Source organism: Mytilus californianus, unplaced genomic scaffold (assembly GCF_021869535.1).
Source record: "Mytilus californianus isolate M0D057914Y unplaced genomic scaffold, xbMytCali1.0.p SCAF_4, whole genome shotgun sequence".
Lineage (NCBI taxonomy): Eukaryota > Metazoa > Mollusca > Bivalvia > Mytilida > Mytilidae > Mytilus > Mytilus californianus.
The window spans coordinates 31,666,559-31,687,671 of record NW_026262690.1 but is presented as its reverse complement, the minus strand read 5'-3'; the positions used below and the strand labels follow the sequence as shown (position 1 = coordinate 31,687,671).

The 21,113-nt window shown below is 30.7% G+C and overlaps 1 protein-coding gene across 3 annotated transcripts in view; it reads left to right on the top strand.

The window, feature by feature from the left end:
* The window catches only part of LOC127737880 (Na(+)/H(+) exchanger beta-like), a 103,085-nt gene extending 83,371 nt beyond the window's left edge, over positions 1 to 19,714 (top strand). Inside the window, exons 21-25 of one of the 3 annotated variants that reach the window (XM_052248829.1) lie at positions 2,996 to 3,058; positions 4,651 to 4,736; positions 7,248 to 7,336; positions 9,220 to 9,252; positions 11,912 to 19,714. In XM_052248829.1, the coding sequence (XP_052104789.1) occupies positions 2,996 to 3,058; positions 4,651 to 4,736; positions 7,248 to 7,336; positions 9,220 to 9,252; positions 11,912 to 12,514 (874 nt within the window). In that variant the 3' untranslated portion in view covers positions 12,515 to 19,714. Of the gene's footprint in view, positions 1 to 2,995; positions 3,059 to 4,650; positions 4,737 to 7,247; positions 7,337 to 7,930; positions 7,967 to 9,219; positions 9,253 to 11,911 lie in introns of all 3 variants that reach the window. The other 2 variants (XM_052248828.1, XM_052248831.1) reach the window with 2 other exon arrangements.
* Positions 19,715 to 21,113: the final 1,399 nt, after the last annotated feature.

Here is a 21,113-nt window from a genome sequence, read left to right as displayed (position 1 = left end):
AAAAGTGCTTTTAAATTTTCATATGTTGTTACCGATGACAAAATGTAGTCAAGTTCAATATTGACAATTATCATTTTTGTCATTCTGGAGTTATGGTTCTTGATTGATTGGGAAATGGCTTATTGTCTTGTTTCCATGCAGTAACTTGAGAACAGTTCAACCAATCCTTTTAAAATTTTGAAACATTGTTTTTGATGACAAAATGGAGGTCAAGTTCAGTAATGATGATTTCCTCATCTAAACTGGAGTTAGGTTCTTCATTGATTAGAAAATGGAACTTTATTTTGATTCCATGCAATAAATTGAAAAGGTATGGTTCAATCCTTACACAATTTTAAGAAGTTGTTTCTTATGACAAAATGGAGATCAAGGTTGGTTTTTGCAATTTTCACTTTTGCCGTTCAGGAGTTATAGCCAATGACTCAAATAAATTTAAGAAACAGATTTGCTGTCATTTTGACAGCATCTTGTTCAGTTATACGTAAAAGGACAACTATATTTTGTATTTGGTATCATTCCAAGGTATGCATGTCTGTCACACAGGGTTCACCTGACCTTGTAATCATTTTATGGTTTAGTGGTCAATATTAAGTTTTCATGATAAGGTCAGATTCTTAGGTACTATAATTTTTTCTGATTAGGTCTGTTACCTTGTTTAATAGATCATCTATATATTGTGTATAAATTGATTTTAAGGTGAACTTGTCCATTTGACAGGGTTCATCTGACCTTGACCTCATATGCTCATGGTTCATAGGTCAATGTTAAGTTTATGTAATACTGTCACATGTCACTAAGAGTACTGGTTGACTCAGAGTCAGAATAATATGTCCTGGTTTTGTGACATATCTTTCTGCTAACTGTTACCTTGTGAACTAACATGTTAAAAGTACAGGTGTAGTACAGAGCAAGGTTCGTATTCATATTCATATAACATTTGTGATATTTGCCTCTGATTGTACAACAACAATCCATCATCATCATATTCATCATACTACATAATTATACCCCACACAATTTATTGCGTGGGGTATAATGTTTTTGACCCGTCCGTCCGTCTGTCCGTCCGTCCTTCTCTCTGTCCGTCCGTCTGTCTGTCTGTCAGTCAGTCAGTCCTGTTCTTGTCATCGCACCTCCTCTGAAACCACACAACAGAAATTCATGAAACTTTGTAGATAATAAGGACATACTATGCAGATATGCATATCGACAGGAAATTATGATTCAATTTTTTTTCTAGGACTTATGCCCCTTTAAACTTATTGGTCTCAATATACTACAGTCCGTCAGTCCTGTTCTTGTCATCGCAACTCCTCTGAAACCACACAACAGAATTTCATGAAACTTTGTAGATAATAAGGACATACTATGTAGACATGCATATCGACATGAATTTTATGATTCAATTTTTTTTCTAGGAGTTATGCCCCTTTGCACTTATTGGTCTCAATATACTACTGCAACAGTTTGTCATCGCAACTCCTCTGAAACTACACAACAGAATTTCATGTCACTTTGTAGTTTATACGGACATAATATGTAAATGTGCATTGCCACAAGAAATTTTTATCAGTTGAATTTGTTGGAGTTATGAGTCTTCGAACTTAGGAATCTGGTGAGATTTTGTTTACCCAGTGACAATGTTGGGGCGTGGGGTATGTGAGCGTGCTCACTAAGGTTCATTAATTCATTAAAATTTCTATTTGTTTTTACAGAATACATTACAATTATAATAAAAACTATGATATTTTATGAAAGACTGCTCGATTTCTGAAAAGCAAGCTCTAAATTGATTTTTGTCGAGCCTGCGACTTTTGTCGCAGAAAGCTCGACATAGGGATAGTGATGCGGCGGCGGCGGCGTTAGCTAACTTTTTAAAAGCTTTATATTTTAGAAGCTAGAAGACCTGGATGCTTCATACTTTGTATATAGATGCCTCATGTTACGAAGTTTCCGTCAGTCACATGTCCAATGTCCTTGACCTCATTTTTATGGTTCAGTGACTACTTGAAAAAAAAGTTCAGATTTTTTGTTACGTTTAATTCTCTCTTATTATAAGTAATAGGATAACTATATTTGGTATGTGCGTACCTTACAAGGTCCTCATCCCCGTCAGACAGTTTTCACTTGACCTCGACCTCATTTCATGGATCAGTGAACAAGGTTAAGTTTTGGTGGTCAAGTCCATATCTCAGATACTATAAGCAATAGGTCTTGTATATTCGGTGTATGGAAGGACTATAAGGTGTACATGTCCAACTGGCAGGTGTCATCTGACCTTGACTCCATTTTCATGGTTCAGTGGTTATAGTTAAGTTTTTGTGTTTTGGTCTGTTTTTCTTATACTGTATGCAATAGGTCTACTATATTTGGTGTATGGAATGATAGTAAGGTGTACATGTCTAGCTGGCAGGTTTCATCTGACCTTGACCTCATTTTCATGGTTCAGTGGTCAAAGTTAAGTTTTTGAGTTTTGGTCTTTTTTTCTAATACTATATGCAATAGGTCAACTATATTTGGTATATGGAAATATTTTATGATCTATATGTCGGTCGCACAGGTTTTATATGACCTTGACCTCATTTTCACGGTTCATTGCTCAGTGTTAAGTTTTTGTGTTGTGGTCTGTTTTTCTTAAACTATAAGCAATAGGTCAACTATATTTGTTGTATGGAAGAATTGTTAGCTGTACATGTCTGCCTGGCATGGTTCATCTGACCTTGACCTCATTTTCATGGTTCATTGGTCAATGTTTAGTTTTTTGGTTAATGTTAAGTTTATGTGACAGTTGTAATAAAGCTTTATATTTAGGACTATCCACATAATATCAATGATTAATAAAGAAGGCGAGACATTTCAGCGTGTGCACTCTTGTTTTTATTTAAATATGAAATGATATTTCTTTAATTTCAGCAGAGGATGTTGGACACACAATAAAGATTTCACAGTGTTATTAAGTAAGGGTTTAAACTTACATGTTTATTTATTATTTCAGAGAGCATTACAGAAATCTTCATTTATGTGGAGCCAAAAATATACCAGATAAATCAGATCATATGTAAGTTGTATTTTTAGAAAACAACTGAAAATCTTTCCATCTATTTCAAAGTTTTAACTTTAACACGTTTGCTTTTTCCATATAATTTTACTACCCTCCTTTTTAGGGTATATACTTAAAATTGTTGTGCCCTGATTTTAAACCAACATGGCATTGTTTATAGAAATAAAAAAAAAGATGTTATTTAAAAGAAAATAATTCCATAAAAGAATTCTGAAGAAACCTGTAAGGAACCATTGCCCTCAAACTTTTAAATGATACATATATGATACCCTTTAACCTCCTGCTGATGGTAATTTATTATTTACCACAATTCACAGTTCAACATTAAGTTTTTATGATAATGATGAAGTGATCTTGTCAGTTTTAAAAAGTTTAAAAGCTGGATAGAAGCTATGTAACTATTTAAAGGTGGCATGGAAATTAAGATCACAGATTATCAGTTAATATTTTGTATGTGTTATAATAAGTTATATCTGCATAATTTGATTGTTATGTGTATTCTGTCATATTTTTCATTCACAAATTTTTGTTCTTCCCTCAGCGGGATTTGAACCCTTGCTTCTGTGACATTGTGGCAACATCGCCTGCACTATGTCCAGCTCCCTAGGCCACTCGACCAACTATACTATATAAAGATATAGCTTTTGTTAGTCAAGTAATGCCTTTCCTCGTCGGCTTTATCTAGGGCTGTAACACAGTACATGATGTATAATGGCAAGTAGGATAGTATATCTTTCAGATCAGCTATGTTTTGTCCGTCGTAAAGGATAATAATGTAATCATGCCGTCATATCAAAACATAATTTTATTTTGTTATAATATATATATACATCTGAATATATGACAACTTTATGATATACATATATGGTGGCATGGTTAGTAAAATTATTATCCTTTGCGACAGCCAAAATGCAGCTGATCTGCAAGATACACCATCTACTTGCCTCTATACATCATGTACTGTGTTGCAACAACCCTAGATAAATGAGGAAAGGCGTTACTCGACTAAGAAAAGCTTTATTTTCATATAGCCTATTTGGTTGAGTGGTCTAGGGTGCTGGACACATTGCAGGCCATGTTGCTACGATGTCACAGAAGCAGGGTTTCAAATCATGCTGAGGGAAGAAAAAAATTTGCTAATGCAATTTTGCAGATCTAACATCTTTAGGCTAAATTTGAGACGAAGTACATCTAAATTAAGATTCATTCAATAATTAGTAATAGGTCAACTATAGTATATATAATCATGTTAAAGGCTCAAATGGCAGTGTTAGTCTGACCATGACCTCATTTAAATGGTTGTGATTTATCAATGTTAAGTTTTGAGTGATCATGTCAGTTTCTTAATCACATTAAGTACTAGGATTTTTTTTAAGTAAAAAACGGACTTATTTGGATAAGTTGACATTGTTTTTGATTTTGTAAAAGTCAGGATGATAAAATTTAATACCAGTTTTGTTGATAAAGTTACTTCATCTGATTCATTAGATAAGGACCATGGAATCATCAATAAAGATTTATATACTAAAAATTTCATACTGATAAATCCAAAGGTTAAATGTTAATGCATTTATAACTTTTCAAATCAGGCGTAAGATAGATAGTTCTGCCATGCTACTGAAGTTAGCCAGTGGAACAGATGCTGAGGAGCCTGAAGAGGAAGAGGAGGATACAGGTAGATGATATATGTCAATGAAATTAAAAACTGACAGTTATTGCAGAATGCCAAAGATATCAATAATTCACTGATAGCTATTTAAGTACCGGTAGGCCTGATATCAACAATTCAAAAATTCAGTCAGTTATTTTAGAAGGCCACATATATCAATAATTCACTGACAGCTATTTCAATAGGCATACCTGTCAACTGACCCGTATCCTGCGAGTCACACCCAAGAATTTCACCCCATACCCAGGATTTTTTAAATACCCGCCGGGTCATGAAATAACCTGTGAATTCAGAAAATGACCCGTTTTCACCCGGATTCTTGAGTCTTTAGACTGATTTCAGAAGTGATTTTCCTTTGAAATACTGGCAAATTCGTAATTCTTCCTGGACAGGAATTTCAAATAGCTGTGTTAACTGTCAAATTAAGTGCATGGCTTCACTTGACAGCTTTTGTGTCAAACGCACTGTTTATTAACACCAATTACCTTAGCTTAAGGTCATAAATAATTTGTCTATTTCAAAGTTGTTTGACAATAAATTTGAGTTACTTCCCCCTTTTTGTCACCTTTCACAATATACTCCTTAATTTTATGGGTTTTTTTTGTAAAAAGATTAAATCTAAAACAAATTGAATGGAAATACATATCAGAATATAATTTTCTTTTATTTTTCTACCTTAGAACAATTAAAATATAATTTTTAAAATTATTTTTCTTATCTTTACTTTCTTTAAATGGTTAATTATTTTATTACATTCCAATATCAACAATCCATGAAACAAAGAAACTGATATGGCTTGGCTTGAGATGATAAAGTAAATAAAGATTAAAAAAAAAGATGGAAACTATTCGATTTAAAATATAAAGAAATGTCCCCTAAATACTTAAATTCAGCTGAAAAAAGTTTGTACGCATTATGACCTGAGATTTTCTTCTTCAATGCAGGTCATAACCTGCATTTTCATTTTCATAGGTTGACAGGTATGCAATAGGCCACATATATCAATAATTCACTGATAGTTATTTCAGTAGGCCACAGATATCAATAATTCACCAACAGTTATTCCAGTAGGCCACAGATATCAATAATTCACTGACAGCTATTTATGTTGGCCACGTATTTCATTAATTCACTGACAGTTATTTCAATAGGCCACATATATCAATATTTAGTAGTTATTTTAGTAGGCCCTAGATGTCAAAAATTCTCTGACAGCTATTTCTATATGCCACATATATCAATAATTCACTGACAGCTATTTATGCTGGCCACATTTTTCAATAATTCACTGACAGCTATTTCAATAGGCTACATATATCAATAATCCACTGACAGATATTTTAGTAGGCCACATATATCATAATTCACTGACAGCTATTTATGCTGGCCACATATATCAATATTTGACTGACAGCTATTTATGTTGGTCACATATTTCAATAATTCACTTATAGCTATTTCAATAGGCCACAGATATCAATAATTCACCAACAGTTATTCCAGTAGGCTACATATATCAATAATCCACTGACAGATATTTTAGTAGGCCACATATATCATAATTCACTGACAGCTATTTATGCTGGCCACATATATCAATATTTGACTGACAGCTATTTATGTTGGTCACATATATCAATAATTCACTGATAGTTATTTCAGTAGGCCACAGATATCAATAATTCACCAACAGTTATTCCAGTAGGCCACAGATATCAATAATTCACTGACAGCTATTTATGTTGGCCACATATTTCATTAATTCACTGACAGTTATTTCAATAGGCCACATATATCAATAATTCACTGACAGTTATTTTAGTAGGCCCTAGATGTCAAAAATTCTCTGACAGCTATTTCTATATGCCACATATATCAATAATTCACTGACAGATATTTTATCAGGCCACATATATCAATAATTCACTGACAGCTATTTATGCTGGCCACATTTTTCAATAATTCACTGACAGCTATTTCAATAGGCTACATATATCAATAATCCACTGACAGATATTTTAGTAGGCCACATATATCATAATTCACTGACAGCTATTTATGCTGGCCACATATATCAATATTTGACTGACAGCTATTTATGTTGGTCACATATTTCAATAATTCACTTATAGCTATTTCAATAGGCTACATATTTCCATAATTCGCTGACAGTTTTTTTACTAGGCCCTAGATGTCAATAATTCTCTGACAGCTACTTCAATAGGCCACATATATCAATAATTCACTGACAGATATTTTAGCAGGCCACATATATCAATAATTCACTGACAGCAATTATGCTGCCCACATATTTCAATTATTTACAGACAGCTATTTCAATTGGCCACATATATCAATAATTCACTGAGTGTTATTTTAGTAGGCCACATATATGAATATACTTTTAGGTGAAGAACATAATTGGTTATACTATATACTTTTAGGTGTAGTACTTACATGGTTATAATACATAATTTTAAGTGTAGTACTTAAATTGTTTATACTATATACTTTTAGGTGTAGTACTTAGAATAAAATCCATTGATTCACCAACGCCATCAGATTTAAGAAAGCTACTAGAATCACATGCAACTCATAGTAGAATGGTAAATATTTTAAATTTTGAATGAATTTCTCTTAATGAATATATCTACATGAACAATGAAGACCACTTTTCACTGAAATAAGACGAAAGAATTTTATTGATTGATTGGTGTTTAACGCCACTTTCAGCACTATTGAAGGAAGTCAGAGTGCCAGGAGAGAACAATCAACCTTGGGTAGGAAAACTGACTATCCTAGTCAATTAAGATTAGAGACGAGCACACCTGACACATGCATGATTTGAACTCACAAGTCACAACCTCAGTGTTGACAGGCTAGTGATACTGTAGTTGGACTACTTAGACCACTCGGCTACTGAGGCCCAAAACGAATTTTAAATTGTACAGTTAAATAAACTTCTATTGCATTTTATATTATGAAATTCTTGAACTTTAAAAAAACTGGTTTTCAGCAGGTACATATTTTCATGACAAACAACAGTGTCTACCATAATGGGAACGATTGCTGAGAAAGTCAAAAAACAACAATTATATCATGAAAATTTGTGGGGCTCCATTTAGGGAATGACTTTATATAACTGAATGAAAAGTACAATTATAATGACTTGTCTGATTTATAAACTTCTTAATTTAAAGCCCAAAATTGAAGTAGGCCAGAGATTTTGTTCAGCGGTAAGATGTTACTCCCCCTATTGCTATATTTGCATGATTGTATGTGTTTAATTCTATTAAAAAAATCTTACTTGTTGCAGATGAATGATGAATATTTTAATATACATCTCATGAAGAATATAGCTCTCTTTATTGTTAGTCTAGTGGTTATTTATTCATTTTGTGCCACAATATACTTTCATAATTATTTTTTTCAACAAAATATTATATTTTCTTCTTAAACTTTGCTACATTCTTAGAAAAAAGGATTTTATGTTATTTTGAAACAAATAGACCACTGTGCCATTCATAATGCAAAAAAAAACCAGTTAATTTGAATTATACACATTTAGTTATAGTTTTTTGTCGAGCCTGCGACCTCTGTCGCAGAAAGCTCGACATAGGGATAGTGATCCAGCAGCAGCGACGTTAATTAACTACTTAAAAGCTTTATATTTTAGAAGGTGGAAGACCTGGATGCTTCATACTTTGTATATAGATGCCTTATGTTATGAAGTTTCTGTCTGTCATATGTCTATTAATATTGTCCTTGACCTCATTTTCATGGTTCAGTGACTACTTGAAAAAAAAGTTAAGATTTTTTGTAATGTTAATTTCTCTCTATTTTGAGTAATAGGATAACTATATTTAGTATGTGCATACCTTGCAAGGTCCTCATGCTTATCAGACAGTTTTCATCTGACCTCGAACTCATTTCATGGATCAGTGAACAAGGTTAAGTTTTGGTGGTCAAGTCCATATATCAGATACTATAAGCAATAGGTCTACTATATTTGGTGTATGGAATGATTGTAAGGTGTACATGTCCAACTGGCAGGTGTCATCTGACGTTGACCTCATTTTCATGGTTCAGTGGTTAAAGCTAAGTTTTTGTGTTCTGGTCTGTTTTTCTTATACTATATACAAAAGGTCGTCTATATTTGGTGTGTGGAAATATTTTACGATGTACATGTCTGGCAGGTTTTATTTGCTCTTGACCTCATTTTCACAGTTCATTGCTGTTAAGTTTTTTGTGTTTTGGTCTGTTTTTCTTAAACTATAAGCAATTGGTCAACTATAATTGGTGTATGGAATGATTGTAAGGTGTACATGTATTTCCAGTTTGGTTTATCTAACCTTGACCTCATTTTCTTGGATCATGTTAAGTTTATGTGATTGTCGTAGTGAAGCTTTATATTTAGGACTATCAACATAAAATCAATGGTCCAGTAAAGCAGGCGAGACATTTCAGTGTGTGCACTCTTGTCTTTCAGAATAAGGAAAAAACGTTTTTACAATCACAGTTTGTAAATATAATTGAATATTACATTTAAGCCTTTAAATGGCTTGATGAGCTGCTTTTGACCAAAAATAAGCCAAATTAATAACTGATAAAGGAAATGCTAATCAATGCTTAAGCATTTGTAAGTCCTGCTACATTTAGGCTTTCATAATAACTGATGTGAGCAGATTCATCTTTGAATATCTAAAGACCCTAAAGAATACCTCGAGTTTTATTTCACATTATTCTTGACTCAGTGGGTGTATAGTTGTTGCATGAACTGTTTTTGTTTGTCAAAATTTTAGTGACAATATTTATTCTTTGTTGTTTTTTTTTTCATTCCTTATAAAATTTGGCTGTTCATATATATTTCTACTTGTTCATTTATATGTGTGTCACTATGTTCATAGATAATATATACATCCACCAGGATTGTAAGATATGCATTATAAATGCTTTAAACCAGTAGTGGTATATCAATGATATTAAGTACTATGATCCTCTTAAAGATTCTTATTAAGCAACAGCACTCATACATAACCACCAAAAATTAGAAAATCTCTCATGATGCCTTTATGATGTCTCATGTTTACAAAATCTACATTCGTCATAGATAGTACAATAACATTTCCCTACATTTAGGTACTCATGACCTACTACTTTTTTGTATCACAAGAAAAATTTTCCCCCAAAAAATCCTCCAGATCAAAATTTTTATTACACAGCAAAAGTGTAATAAATTTTTGTTGAAGTGTTTAAAAAATCCTATAGACTTAATTTAGTAAATTTTTCATGAAAATTTATCGTTTTTAAGAGCAGAAACATTTTTAATATGTAACCATTAGTTATAAGCATTTTCTTTTTCTAGTTTTGAAGAATACAAATTAAACTTAAAATTTTTGTTGCATTTTTTAAACCAATCTTGAATTTTAACTGAGAAAAAAGTTAATTTTGACTGAATTGCCAAAAAGGGCAGGTTGTGATATGGCCCTATTTTGGCCTAACTTTTTACTGCAATTTGAATTACGTTTTAAGATTTCAATTTATACCTGTTTTAAAGTTGGTGTGGCAAAATTGAAAACCAAGCCTTTTTTAAACCATGACGTCACAATAAAAGTAGTTAGACGTCACGAAAAAGGCCTTTCTTCTGTCTATTCGAGAAAAATTCAAAGATCTGAAAAAATTTCTTATAAGGCTTAAGCTTGGTATCAGATCTTACATACACATCAGACACTTTTATTTCTGATTTTTAGCTTGCATTTACAAAAAAGCTCTTGCTTATATACTGACTATTAAATCATAAATGTGACGAGCTGCAGGTATTCTTCTCTATAAAGTTAATCTTCTCAACTTACAGCAGGTCTCTTTTATTGGCCTTGTACATCATATACCTTCTTGGAAAGGAGATGATATTAACTATAAACTTTTTGCAATGGAATGATATTTGAGCTTATTCATTTGAAATTATGAATATTTCAAATATACTTTTATTTTGATTTTTGTGTTGTTATTAAAGATGAATTTTTGATATAGTTCAAAATTCAGATCTAGCGTAGACAATATTTTATTCTTGTTTCAATTACTGTCACAATGCAAACACCACTTGCAGTCAACCTATTGACATTTTATGGTTTCACTTTACCAGCGGTATACATTCAATCTGTAGTTTATATTAGATTTAAACATAGTTTGACAGCAACATTTAATGATCAATGCTTTTTTTCTTCTTGTAATCCAAATATCTATTTAGGTAAACAAATCAAGAGAAATACCCAAATATATTAGCAAAAAGGGGGAAAGAGAACTACACCTCCTTCACCCTTAATGAAAACAATAAAAGTAAATTTACAGTGAAATCTACCATAGTTGTATTGAAATCAATTGTGTCATAAACATGGATAAGTGTATATATTGTGTCATTTTTTGCAAAATTCTTTTTTGTTCAATGTATTTAAGCTTTCACAAGTCATTGTTGGTTTCATTGGAAATTTTGTTAGTTAGAGAACATTTTGAAGTCATTAAAAGTAAACATGAAAAAAAATTTGTTAAACATTTCAATTTGAAAAAATGAATTGAAATTAAATAATGTATCAAAATGAGTTTGCTAAATAAATAACAATTACTGTTAATTCAGAAATTATTGTGAGGTTTTTATTAATGTGAATAATACAACTGGGTGAGTATCCCAATAATAAGGACTCGCATTCTAATATCTGATACATTTTATATCTGTATACACATTTTCCTGAAATCACAATAACTAATATCACATTTTTGTCTATTCTTGAAAAATCTCAGTAATAAATGCACTAAATAATTTTTGGATTTACAGTAGGTTGATGGGTTTATTAAGATCAATTATCATAGTGTTTGTTTTGTTTTGTTTTTTTACTTCAAATAATATCCAAACAAAGAATAATGCTGTTCATCGCTACATCTTCTAACAATTTACTCAATAATTGAGGAATTAATAGTATGTTTTAATTGATCTGAGAAGTGTGATCGGTTGTACAGTGGAATGATAAATATCGTGTAATTTGTGCTAGTAATATACATGACCAATAATTGCATAAATCTCACATTATTGTTTTTTGTCCAATATTTGCATCAATAAATTCATGCATTCTCAATGTTTAGTTTTTGTTTTACTGCTGTCCTAATGATTTGTCCTGGTATATTTCCAGATACCCCAAGGCATGTTTGACAGAAACATGGCAAAACATACAAAGTTCTCTATGATGCAGCATTTGCAAAACAAAAGATGTAGTAACATGAGACTGCAGAGAATGAAATCCATCAGAACCATGCCAGAGAGGGCATTATCTTGGTCAGAGGAAGACTCAGACATTTGTTTTATGAGAGGAAATCAAACAAGGTTAGGTAAGCCAAAGACCAGGTCAGCTACTGTAGACATATCACCTACAGATGATAGACACAACGTTACTTCTGTAATGTCCAATATAATGGATACAGTTTTTGAAGAGGATGAGATAGAAAACAGACCATTATTGCAGAAAGGTACCAGTCTTCCAGTATATGCTGAAGGAACCAGTCGTCCAAAGGTGGAGTCGGGTATAACTGTCATATCACCTGAAGAATTTGGAGACACATTTTGTGTACCAAATAAGAGTAATGAGCCAGAAAATGTGGCTTCTGTAACTGATGATTCAGATGAACCGAAACCAGGTATGCCATCTGGAAGAAAAAACAGCAGCCACGTTTTAACCAGACAAGGTGCAATGGACGACATTCCAATGAAAAAGATCAGTAGATCAACATCACAGTAATGTTTCTTTTGTTGATATATATTGATAAGAAGTATTGAAAGAGATAAAGTCCTATTTTTATATATTTATTAATGTACTAATTGCTGCCTTTGTTTTATATATAACTGCCGTAGGCTGATGAAAACTAATCATGATATTCATGATTTTAGCAGCAATTGAAGCCATACATGTGCAATGTCTTTCATAGTTTGTTAGTTTTTATAATTATTTTCGCTCATAGAAATATATTGACTTGAATTTTAAATTTTTGAACTCTAAGATGGTTTGAAAATTAAAAAAAACATTAAGCAAATCATAATGGCTGCAACATAGAACATCTTACAGAAAGTAATTATATTTCTGTGTAACTGTTCTTTATTTGTCATATTCTTTTAGAAGAATGATTTTGTTTAAATGACTTTACCTTAACAATTTAAACTTGTTATCTTTACATGTTAACGTGTTACAAGTTGTCAAACTACAAAAAAGAACATTAAGTAATGTATCTTCTAATGAAACATTCCTTTTTTAACAGAGTTTTCCAACAAAAATCTTCGTATTGAATTAGGATTGTACAGCTGGTGGGCGGGCTGCTCTTGTTGTTTCTGAGCAATAATTTATGAACCATTCAACTAATGCTCTTCAAATTTTAATATGTTGGGTACTGATTACAAATATCAAGTAGGATATTGATGATTTTCACTTTTGCAGTTCAGTAGTTATGACCCTTAATTGCTTAATAATGACTCTAATAAATGTAATAAAATCCTGGTTTACTGTCATCTTGACAGCCTCTTGTTTACAGATGAATCAGATAATTTGAATGAGTTTTTTTAGTTTGTATGAATGCTTGTTACTTGAAATCAATTTCAGCATTTATAGTTCTCTTTTAAATCAAAATCTTTTTATTATACCAGCAATTATATTGTTATTTAAAAAAAAACTTTTTCTGAATAGCAATTTTGCATTCTGTTTAAAGTCCTATATTCTATGATTTAGTAGTAGAATGAGTTTGTTGGTCTATATAGTCATTATTCAGTATTCATTTTTAGGTATTACTAGTTAGACATTAAGTAAACAATTTAAGCTTTTATTTTTTTTTTTTTTTTCCATTAATTAAAAAAACAGTAGTGATGTATATATTAGTTAAATAAGCAATATTAATAACAGGAATAAAAATTCTACTTAAATCTTTGATTTGGCTAGTAGAAAATCTTATTTCTACAAGTAGAGTGAATGTTTTAGCATTTTACTTTAAAGTTTAATTATACATTTTTACATGTATAAATGATTTGATTTAATTTAAAGATTGGTATAAAAGCGGATCTAGGAAAATTGTTTAAAAAGTATAATGATTTCCAGGTGGAAAATTTCTTAGTTTAACCTTAGGTTTTTTTAATTGGTAGAAAATATCTTATATTGTTATGTTTAACAAAATGTTTTTAGGGTAAGTAAATTGTACCTATATGGTAGTGAAATGTTATTTTAGTCAAAATGTGTAAACGATTTTAATATATTTTCATATTGTTTTTATTATAAAGAGTGTATTTATTTTTGATTTGGTTTGTTAAAACATTATTAATGATGTTAAATTATGTGTGTTTCAGATAGTGTCGTGTCCGGTGAGAAATATTGCAACATTGTTTTAATGATGTGAAAATAACCGATCCTTAAGCACTTTACATCTCTATGTTTAAGTATTACATTCTCAGTAATTAAAGAAGTTGACCAATAATATAGAAATCCTTTCTCATTTTAAATACAGGTATTAGTATAGTTCTAATGTATCCCCTTTAAGCAATATTTGATACAGGGTCTTGCTGAAGTATGTTAATTTGAAATTAGTACCAATCTGCAAAGGCTGAAAAATTTGAAACTCTTGCATCAGTTACTCTATGTATAGTATATATAAAACATGATGTTTTGAACTGTTTTTTTTTTTTATGGAAAAAATGTTTTTATAAATTTTGGGTGGTATCATAGGATTGCGGACTTGCTGGTGGGCAGGCACTCCAAATCCTTACTGTACAAACAGTTAAACCAATTCTTTTCAAATTTTTGTATGGCATTTCTCATGACAAAGGAGGTCAAGTTTGATATTGATAATTTTCACTTTGTCATTATGAAGAATGGTATACTGTGCATTAATTTAGAACCATGGACCAATTAATTTCAAAATGTTTTGTTGTTTCTGATGACAAAGTGGAGGTCAAGTTTAATCTTGACAATTTCCTCTTATGTTAGGAGTTGTGGCCCTTTTATTGCTTTAACAATGACACTAATAAATGTTATGAAAACTGGGTTTGCTGTCAGCTTGACTGCCCCTTTAAAAGAAAGCTGAGGAACTTAGTATAGAAAGAAATCTAATTAGCATAATACTAAAAGAAACATGAGGAGCTTAGTATAGAAAGAAATCTAATAAGCATAATACAAAAAGAAACATGAGGAGCTTAGTATAGAAAGAAATCTAATAAGCATAATACAAAAAGAAACATGAGGAGCTTAGTATAGAAAGAAATCTAATAAGCATAATACTTAAAGAAACATGAGGAGCTTAGTATAGAAAGAAATCTAATAAGCATAATACAAAAAGAAACATGAGGAGCTTTGTATAGAAAGAAATCTAATAAGCATAATACAAAAAGAAACATGAGGAGCTTAATATTAAAAAAAACAGAATGCTCTGTCTAGCCTTATAATGGAAACAAATTCCTCAAGCTATCTAGTGTGGTAATCTCAAAATTATACACTCAAACTATGATTAGGATGAAAAGAAAGTGAAAGGTTTTTTTAGTCCCCTACCGACGAAGTTGAAGGGGACTTTAGGTTTGCACTCTGTCCGTCTGTCCATCTGTCAATCCATCAGTCCGGCAACTCAGTTTTCCACACATTTCGTTCTTGAAGATATTGATTTAATATTTGGTATATAGTTTTATCATGACAAGTTATAGGTCAAGTTCGAATTTTGTTCAGGTCTGATGATTTAGTCTAGAGTTATGGTCCATCAAAAAACTCCATAACTAATGTGAGAGTACTATGTTAAACCATATATCTGTACAAAGGGAGATAACTCATTTTTAAAAGACATTCTTTGGTAAATTGTTTGAGGAATTTTGTGGCAGGTTTATATGTTATTTTGTATAAACTAATTTTCTGAATGCTACATGTATATATATATATGTTTTTTTTTATTAAGTTAAATCCTTTAATTAGATAATAATCTATTTTTATTAAGGTATATATTTCATTACATTATATTGTGTAGATAAAAGTTGTTGACATTTTATAGATAAGTTACAAATCTATATTAGTTTGTGACAAATGAAAGAAAAAATATTTGGAACTATTAATTATATTTGATTGTTATTTGAAAATAGATATACATTGTATTACATCACATCTAATTTTAGAGAACTATAAATCATATCTAATGTTAGAGTGTTATAGGTTTTCCACACTATTTTTCATCATGCTTGAAGATATTGATTGACAATTGGTCTATAGTTTTATCATGACAAGTTACAGATCAAGTTCAAATTTTTGTTTCGGTCTGATAATTTTGTGCAGAGTTATGGTCCTTGGACTTGAAAAAATTCACTCATATATTCAGTTTTCCACACTGTTTTAGTCATTTGAAGATATTGACTTGATATTTTCTTTTTGTTTACACCATGACAAGTTATATAACAAGTTAGCATTTTGTTCCAGTATAATGAATTTTTACCCGGTAGGGGACTATGTATTGCCATGCAATACTCTCAGAATGCTTGTTTTACTAGCTATGCTACTGAAAGATGTTATGTAAAACTGATATACTCAGAAGGAAATTGTGTTCTGTACTAATTAAAAGTACATTGTTCATTTTTAAGCTTTTTCTTTTGTTTTTTGTTGCCTATTTTTTGTATTATTTATTGTATATACAGATATTTGTAATTGTTGAGAACAATCATTTTATTGGATTTTTGTCAAGCCTGAGATAAAAGTTGTAGAAGTGAGACATGGCGATCTACTTCCAGTCTGCATCATCAACATTTAGGTTCAATCTGAAGTTTAAAGTATTTTAGACATTAAACGCTTTGTCAGACCTTCGTTGAATTTAATGCAACCTAACTTCTTTGTGATCAGAAGACAGTATTCAGAGCAAAATTTTTAAAATATTTTTTTTCCATCTTTCTGTAATTTATTGATAAATAAACTTAAATGTTTTGCAGTTAACATTTTGATTCAGTCTGGAGTTATTGTTCTTTTAGACATCAATCACTTTGTCAATCCTTCATAGAGTTTTATGAAACTTTTACAGCAGTATATTTATGATTAAGAGAACAAAAATGAAAAAAAAAATTCTTTTAATTTTCCAGTAATTTACTGATAGATGGACTTAGTGTTTACAATAAACATTTACATACAGTCTGAGGTTAAACTATTTAAAACATCAATAAAAAATAAATTTGATTTTGAATGTTACAAAACTTGGACAAAAGCTTCTTCATTTTCAGATTTTGGCATCTGAAGAAAATAGTAATTTTTATTTGACTTGTTCATATTTTTATTATCAATGGACTTAGTCTTATTTTACACTGACAGCAGCAATCCTAGGCAAGACACAGGGTTTAGTGGAAAACTTTATGATTATTTCTAATATTTATAAGTATTTATATCCTGAAATATCATCTGTGATCCTATTATAACCAATCAGATTTGGTTTGATATTTTTAATGCACTTCAATATAATTTGTTTTGCTGGTCATTAGAACTATCTTGTGGTCTATCTGCAGTATGAACACCACTAACAAATTTAGATATTGGGAGTGATGTTTTTATAATGTTGATATACAGACCCTTTAACTCAAATGATTCATAGAATTGAACTTGATGGCATGGGTAAATAATCTATTCATAAACCAATCATTCAGATAGTTTGAGACCCATCCAAAGTGTCTTCAAGAACTAGCAAAGGATTGTTACATTAAAATGCCAAACTGGCCAACTGATTACTCCAATGATGCAGTGTCACTTTAAACATCTGAATACTAAATTTAAAATGATTGATGACTTGATGTTTATTGAGTCTTGTTATTAGCTAATATCTATCTTTAAAGATGTGCACAAATCACTAAAATTATTAGACTTCAGCAGATGTCAGATTTGAAGGTTTAAAATATTTGCAAACAATTTTTGATGACAGAAAATTTTTGAATGTTTATCAATTTTGTCACAATGTTTATCAATTTTTGTCACAATATGTTTTTTTATACTTCCTTTTGCTTTGAATGAATGTGTAAAGTTAATAAAAAATGTATTAATTTTCTATGTAAATACATAAAGCCCAGTCATTGGTGGTCATATCACATTGTTAGATAAATACATAGAACAAAAACAATTTGAAAAAAGAAGAAACATAATAATTCAATTGAATCAGATGTTATTCTTTTCAATTCAATGTCAGGTTAAACTTTATCTGGAGATCTTTGAATAAGACAAAGGAGAACTAGTTGAGGTAAATTATTGTAAATGAATTCAATGTTTGATCTTTACATTGAAATAAGAAATGAAATTGGGTAACTTGTTTTGTACAGCATTAGAGATATCTATACCTTTATTGGAGGGAGTTTTTCAGTATACATTCCTATACTGTTATCATTTTTACATACTGAGTTTAGGTGCATTGTTTACTTCAAATGAAGTATCTGATGATCTTGCAAACAGTTTATGTATTCACAAAGTTAAGTACTATGAAAAAAATGCAAAAGAATCCTTTTTTAATGAACCTGTACCATATTTGACTTTTGGGTTTAATCTAGGAAAACTTAATATTGGCAAGACATAGTTTATTTATACCATTGCTGCTATCAATAAAAGAGAGGCAGCAGATACCAAAGGGAAATTGTTTACTTCAATTGAAGTATTTTATGATCACTATTATCATCTTGCAATTAGTTTATTTATTCACAAAAACAGATGGTCTACACCTAATGTAAAGTTTTCAAAATTAATATACTATTGAGTTAGTACTTATTAGAATAACATATATTAACAATGATTGATGGTAAGCTATAGAACTGAGTCAACCGGCAGTAGCAGTAGAATTGCCCTAGTACATGCATATATGATATCCATTTAAGTGTGCCTGACATGTTCTTTGAAAATCAGGTACATATGCAGATAAATTGTCAACTTAGCTGTGGAAAGTTGCAACCTGAAGTTTAGTACAAAAACATATATAAACTGAAATGTTTTTAAATGAAATATATGGCTGTCTTACAATTATTCTAAAATAATAAAAAGGCCTTTGGCATAGATCTTTAGTTATTGACACACTTGCATTACAACAGAAACATCTGTATGACAAGCTGTATATGAATGAATTTAGTCTTTCCGTGAAGTGACTTTTGAATGTCTACATTGTTTTAATTGTTAAGTTTTCTGATTAGATGTGATAATGTAGAATAATTTATGATTGAAGATAAGTTTGAGGAATGCTGTTGTGTTAGTGACTGAATTTGTTTTGTAAGGTCCTTTGTTTTATTACTTATTTGCATTTACTGAATAAGAAAAAAAAAATGCATTGTTCAATGTAAAATTTAACATTCCATTTTTATTTTATTTAAGGAAGACAAACATATCTTTGTTAATATTTTTATTGTCTTTATAAGGCTTTGTTATATATTTTTTGTTATTACAAATGAGGCAAGATCATAGCTATTACAGAATGTAAAATTCATTGCTTTTTAAATTTTAATTAGAAAACTTTAGACAATGAAAAGAAAGTAAAAGAAGTGAATTTATTTGATATTATAGATTAATTAAAAGAATAAACAAGGGATAGAATATTAATCAACTTAGCAACTTCATAGAATTTTTGCAGGTAATTCCCGATAACCAAAAAAAGTTTTAACTTAAGGTTATTAGGTGTCGAAATTAGTACAGAATATGATATTGTACTCAATAAAGTGATCATTGTATTTATAGTAAAAGAAGTCACTTTTTTTGCTTTCATAAAACAAAAATATTTCTTGAAATAGAATAATGCTAGGTTTATAATTTTGCCTTCTGTTAGTTGAAACTGATGCTGAATAATTTTATCGAATCATTTATATTTAATCCATTTTCGTTTCCTGCATAATTTATATCGAAATTTATTATTAATATGTTAATTAGTTATGATTAGTTAAGAATTATAAGAATATAGTTTATTTTGATAGAATAAATAATGATTAGATAGTTTGTTTATTTATCAAATAAATGACTGTGTGTTGACAACTTAGTTTGACAAAGAGAGGCAAAAGATGCCAAAGGGATATTCAAAATCAGAATTCGAAAACAAACTTACAATGCAATGGCAAGAACTAAAAACGACTAAAAGCTTAACAACAGTATACACAACTAAACTTAGAAAACTAAAGACTGAGCGACAAGAATCACACTCAAAGCCTGGGTGATCTTATGTGCTCCATAAAGGTAAGCATATCTTGCTCCATATGCAACACCTTTTGAAAGATGTCTATAACAGTAATAAATTGTAAGAAGGCTTACATGAATATAAAGTATAAATCTTTTTAGAAGAAATTCTGTTCCAATTTTTGTCAAATGGTCACCTTCCATCTGCATGTATATTTGTCATAATGCCACAAATTGCTTCCATTAGTGAACTTTTGAATATTGTTTGTAATCTTACTTATATGTGTGATATGTTTCTTTGGGTTGCTGTTTCATTGACTTATACCCACCTTATATCCTGTGAAGTAATAGCATTCGGTATCCATCTTTCTTATTGTTGTTCAATAAAGATTATTGAACTTACAAATTAGATTTAAAGATTTATTATACCCCACGCAACGAGTTGCGGAGTGTATAATGTTTTTGACCCGTCCGTCTGTCCGTCCGTCTGTCAGTCCGTCCGTCCGTCTGTCCATCCGTCAGTCCGTCAGTCCTGTTTCTTGTCATCGCAACTCCTCTCAAACCACACAACAGAATTTCACGAAACCTTTTTAGATAATAAGGACATACTATGTAGTTGTGCATATCGACAGGAAATTACGATTTAATTTTTTTTCTAGGAGTTACGCCCCTTTGAACTTATTTACTTTAATGTACTACTGCAACAGTTTGTCATCTCAACTCCTGAAACCACACAACAAAATTTCATGAAACTTTGTAGATAATAAGGACATACTACGTAGGTGTGCATATCGACAGGAAATTACGATTCAATTTTTTTCCCAGGAGTTACGCCCCTTTGAACTTATTTGCCCAATATACTACTGCAACCTTTTGTCATCGCAACTCCTCTCAAACCACACAATAGAATTTCATGAAACCTTTTCAGATAATAAGGACATACTACGTAGATGTGCATATCGACAGGAAATTACGATTCAATTTTTTTTCTAGGAGTTACGCCCCTTTGAACTTATTTGCTTCAATAAACCTCTGCAACAGTTTGTCATCGCAACTCCTCTGAAACCACACAACAGAATTTCATGAAACTTTGTAGATAATAAGGACATACTACGTAGATGTGCATATCGACAGGAAATTATGATTTAATTTTTTTTCTAGGAGTTACGCCCCTTTGAACTTATTTACTTTAATATACTACTGCAACAGTTTGTCATCTCAA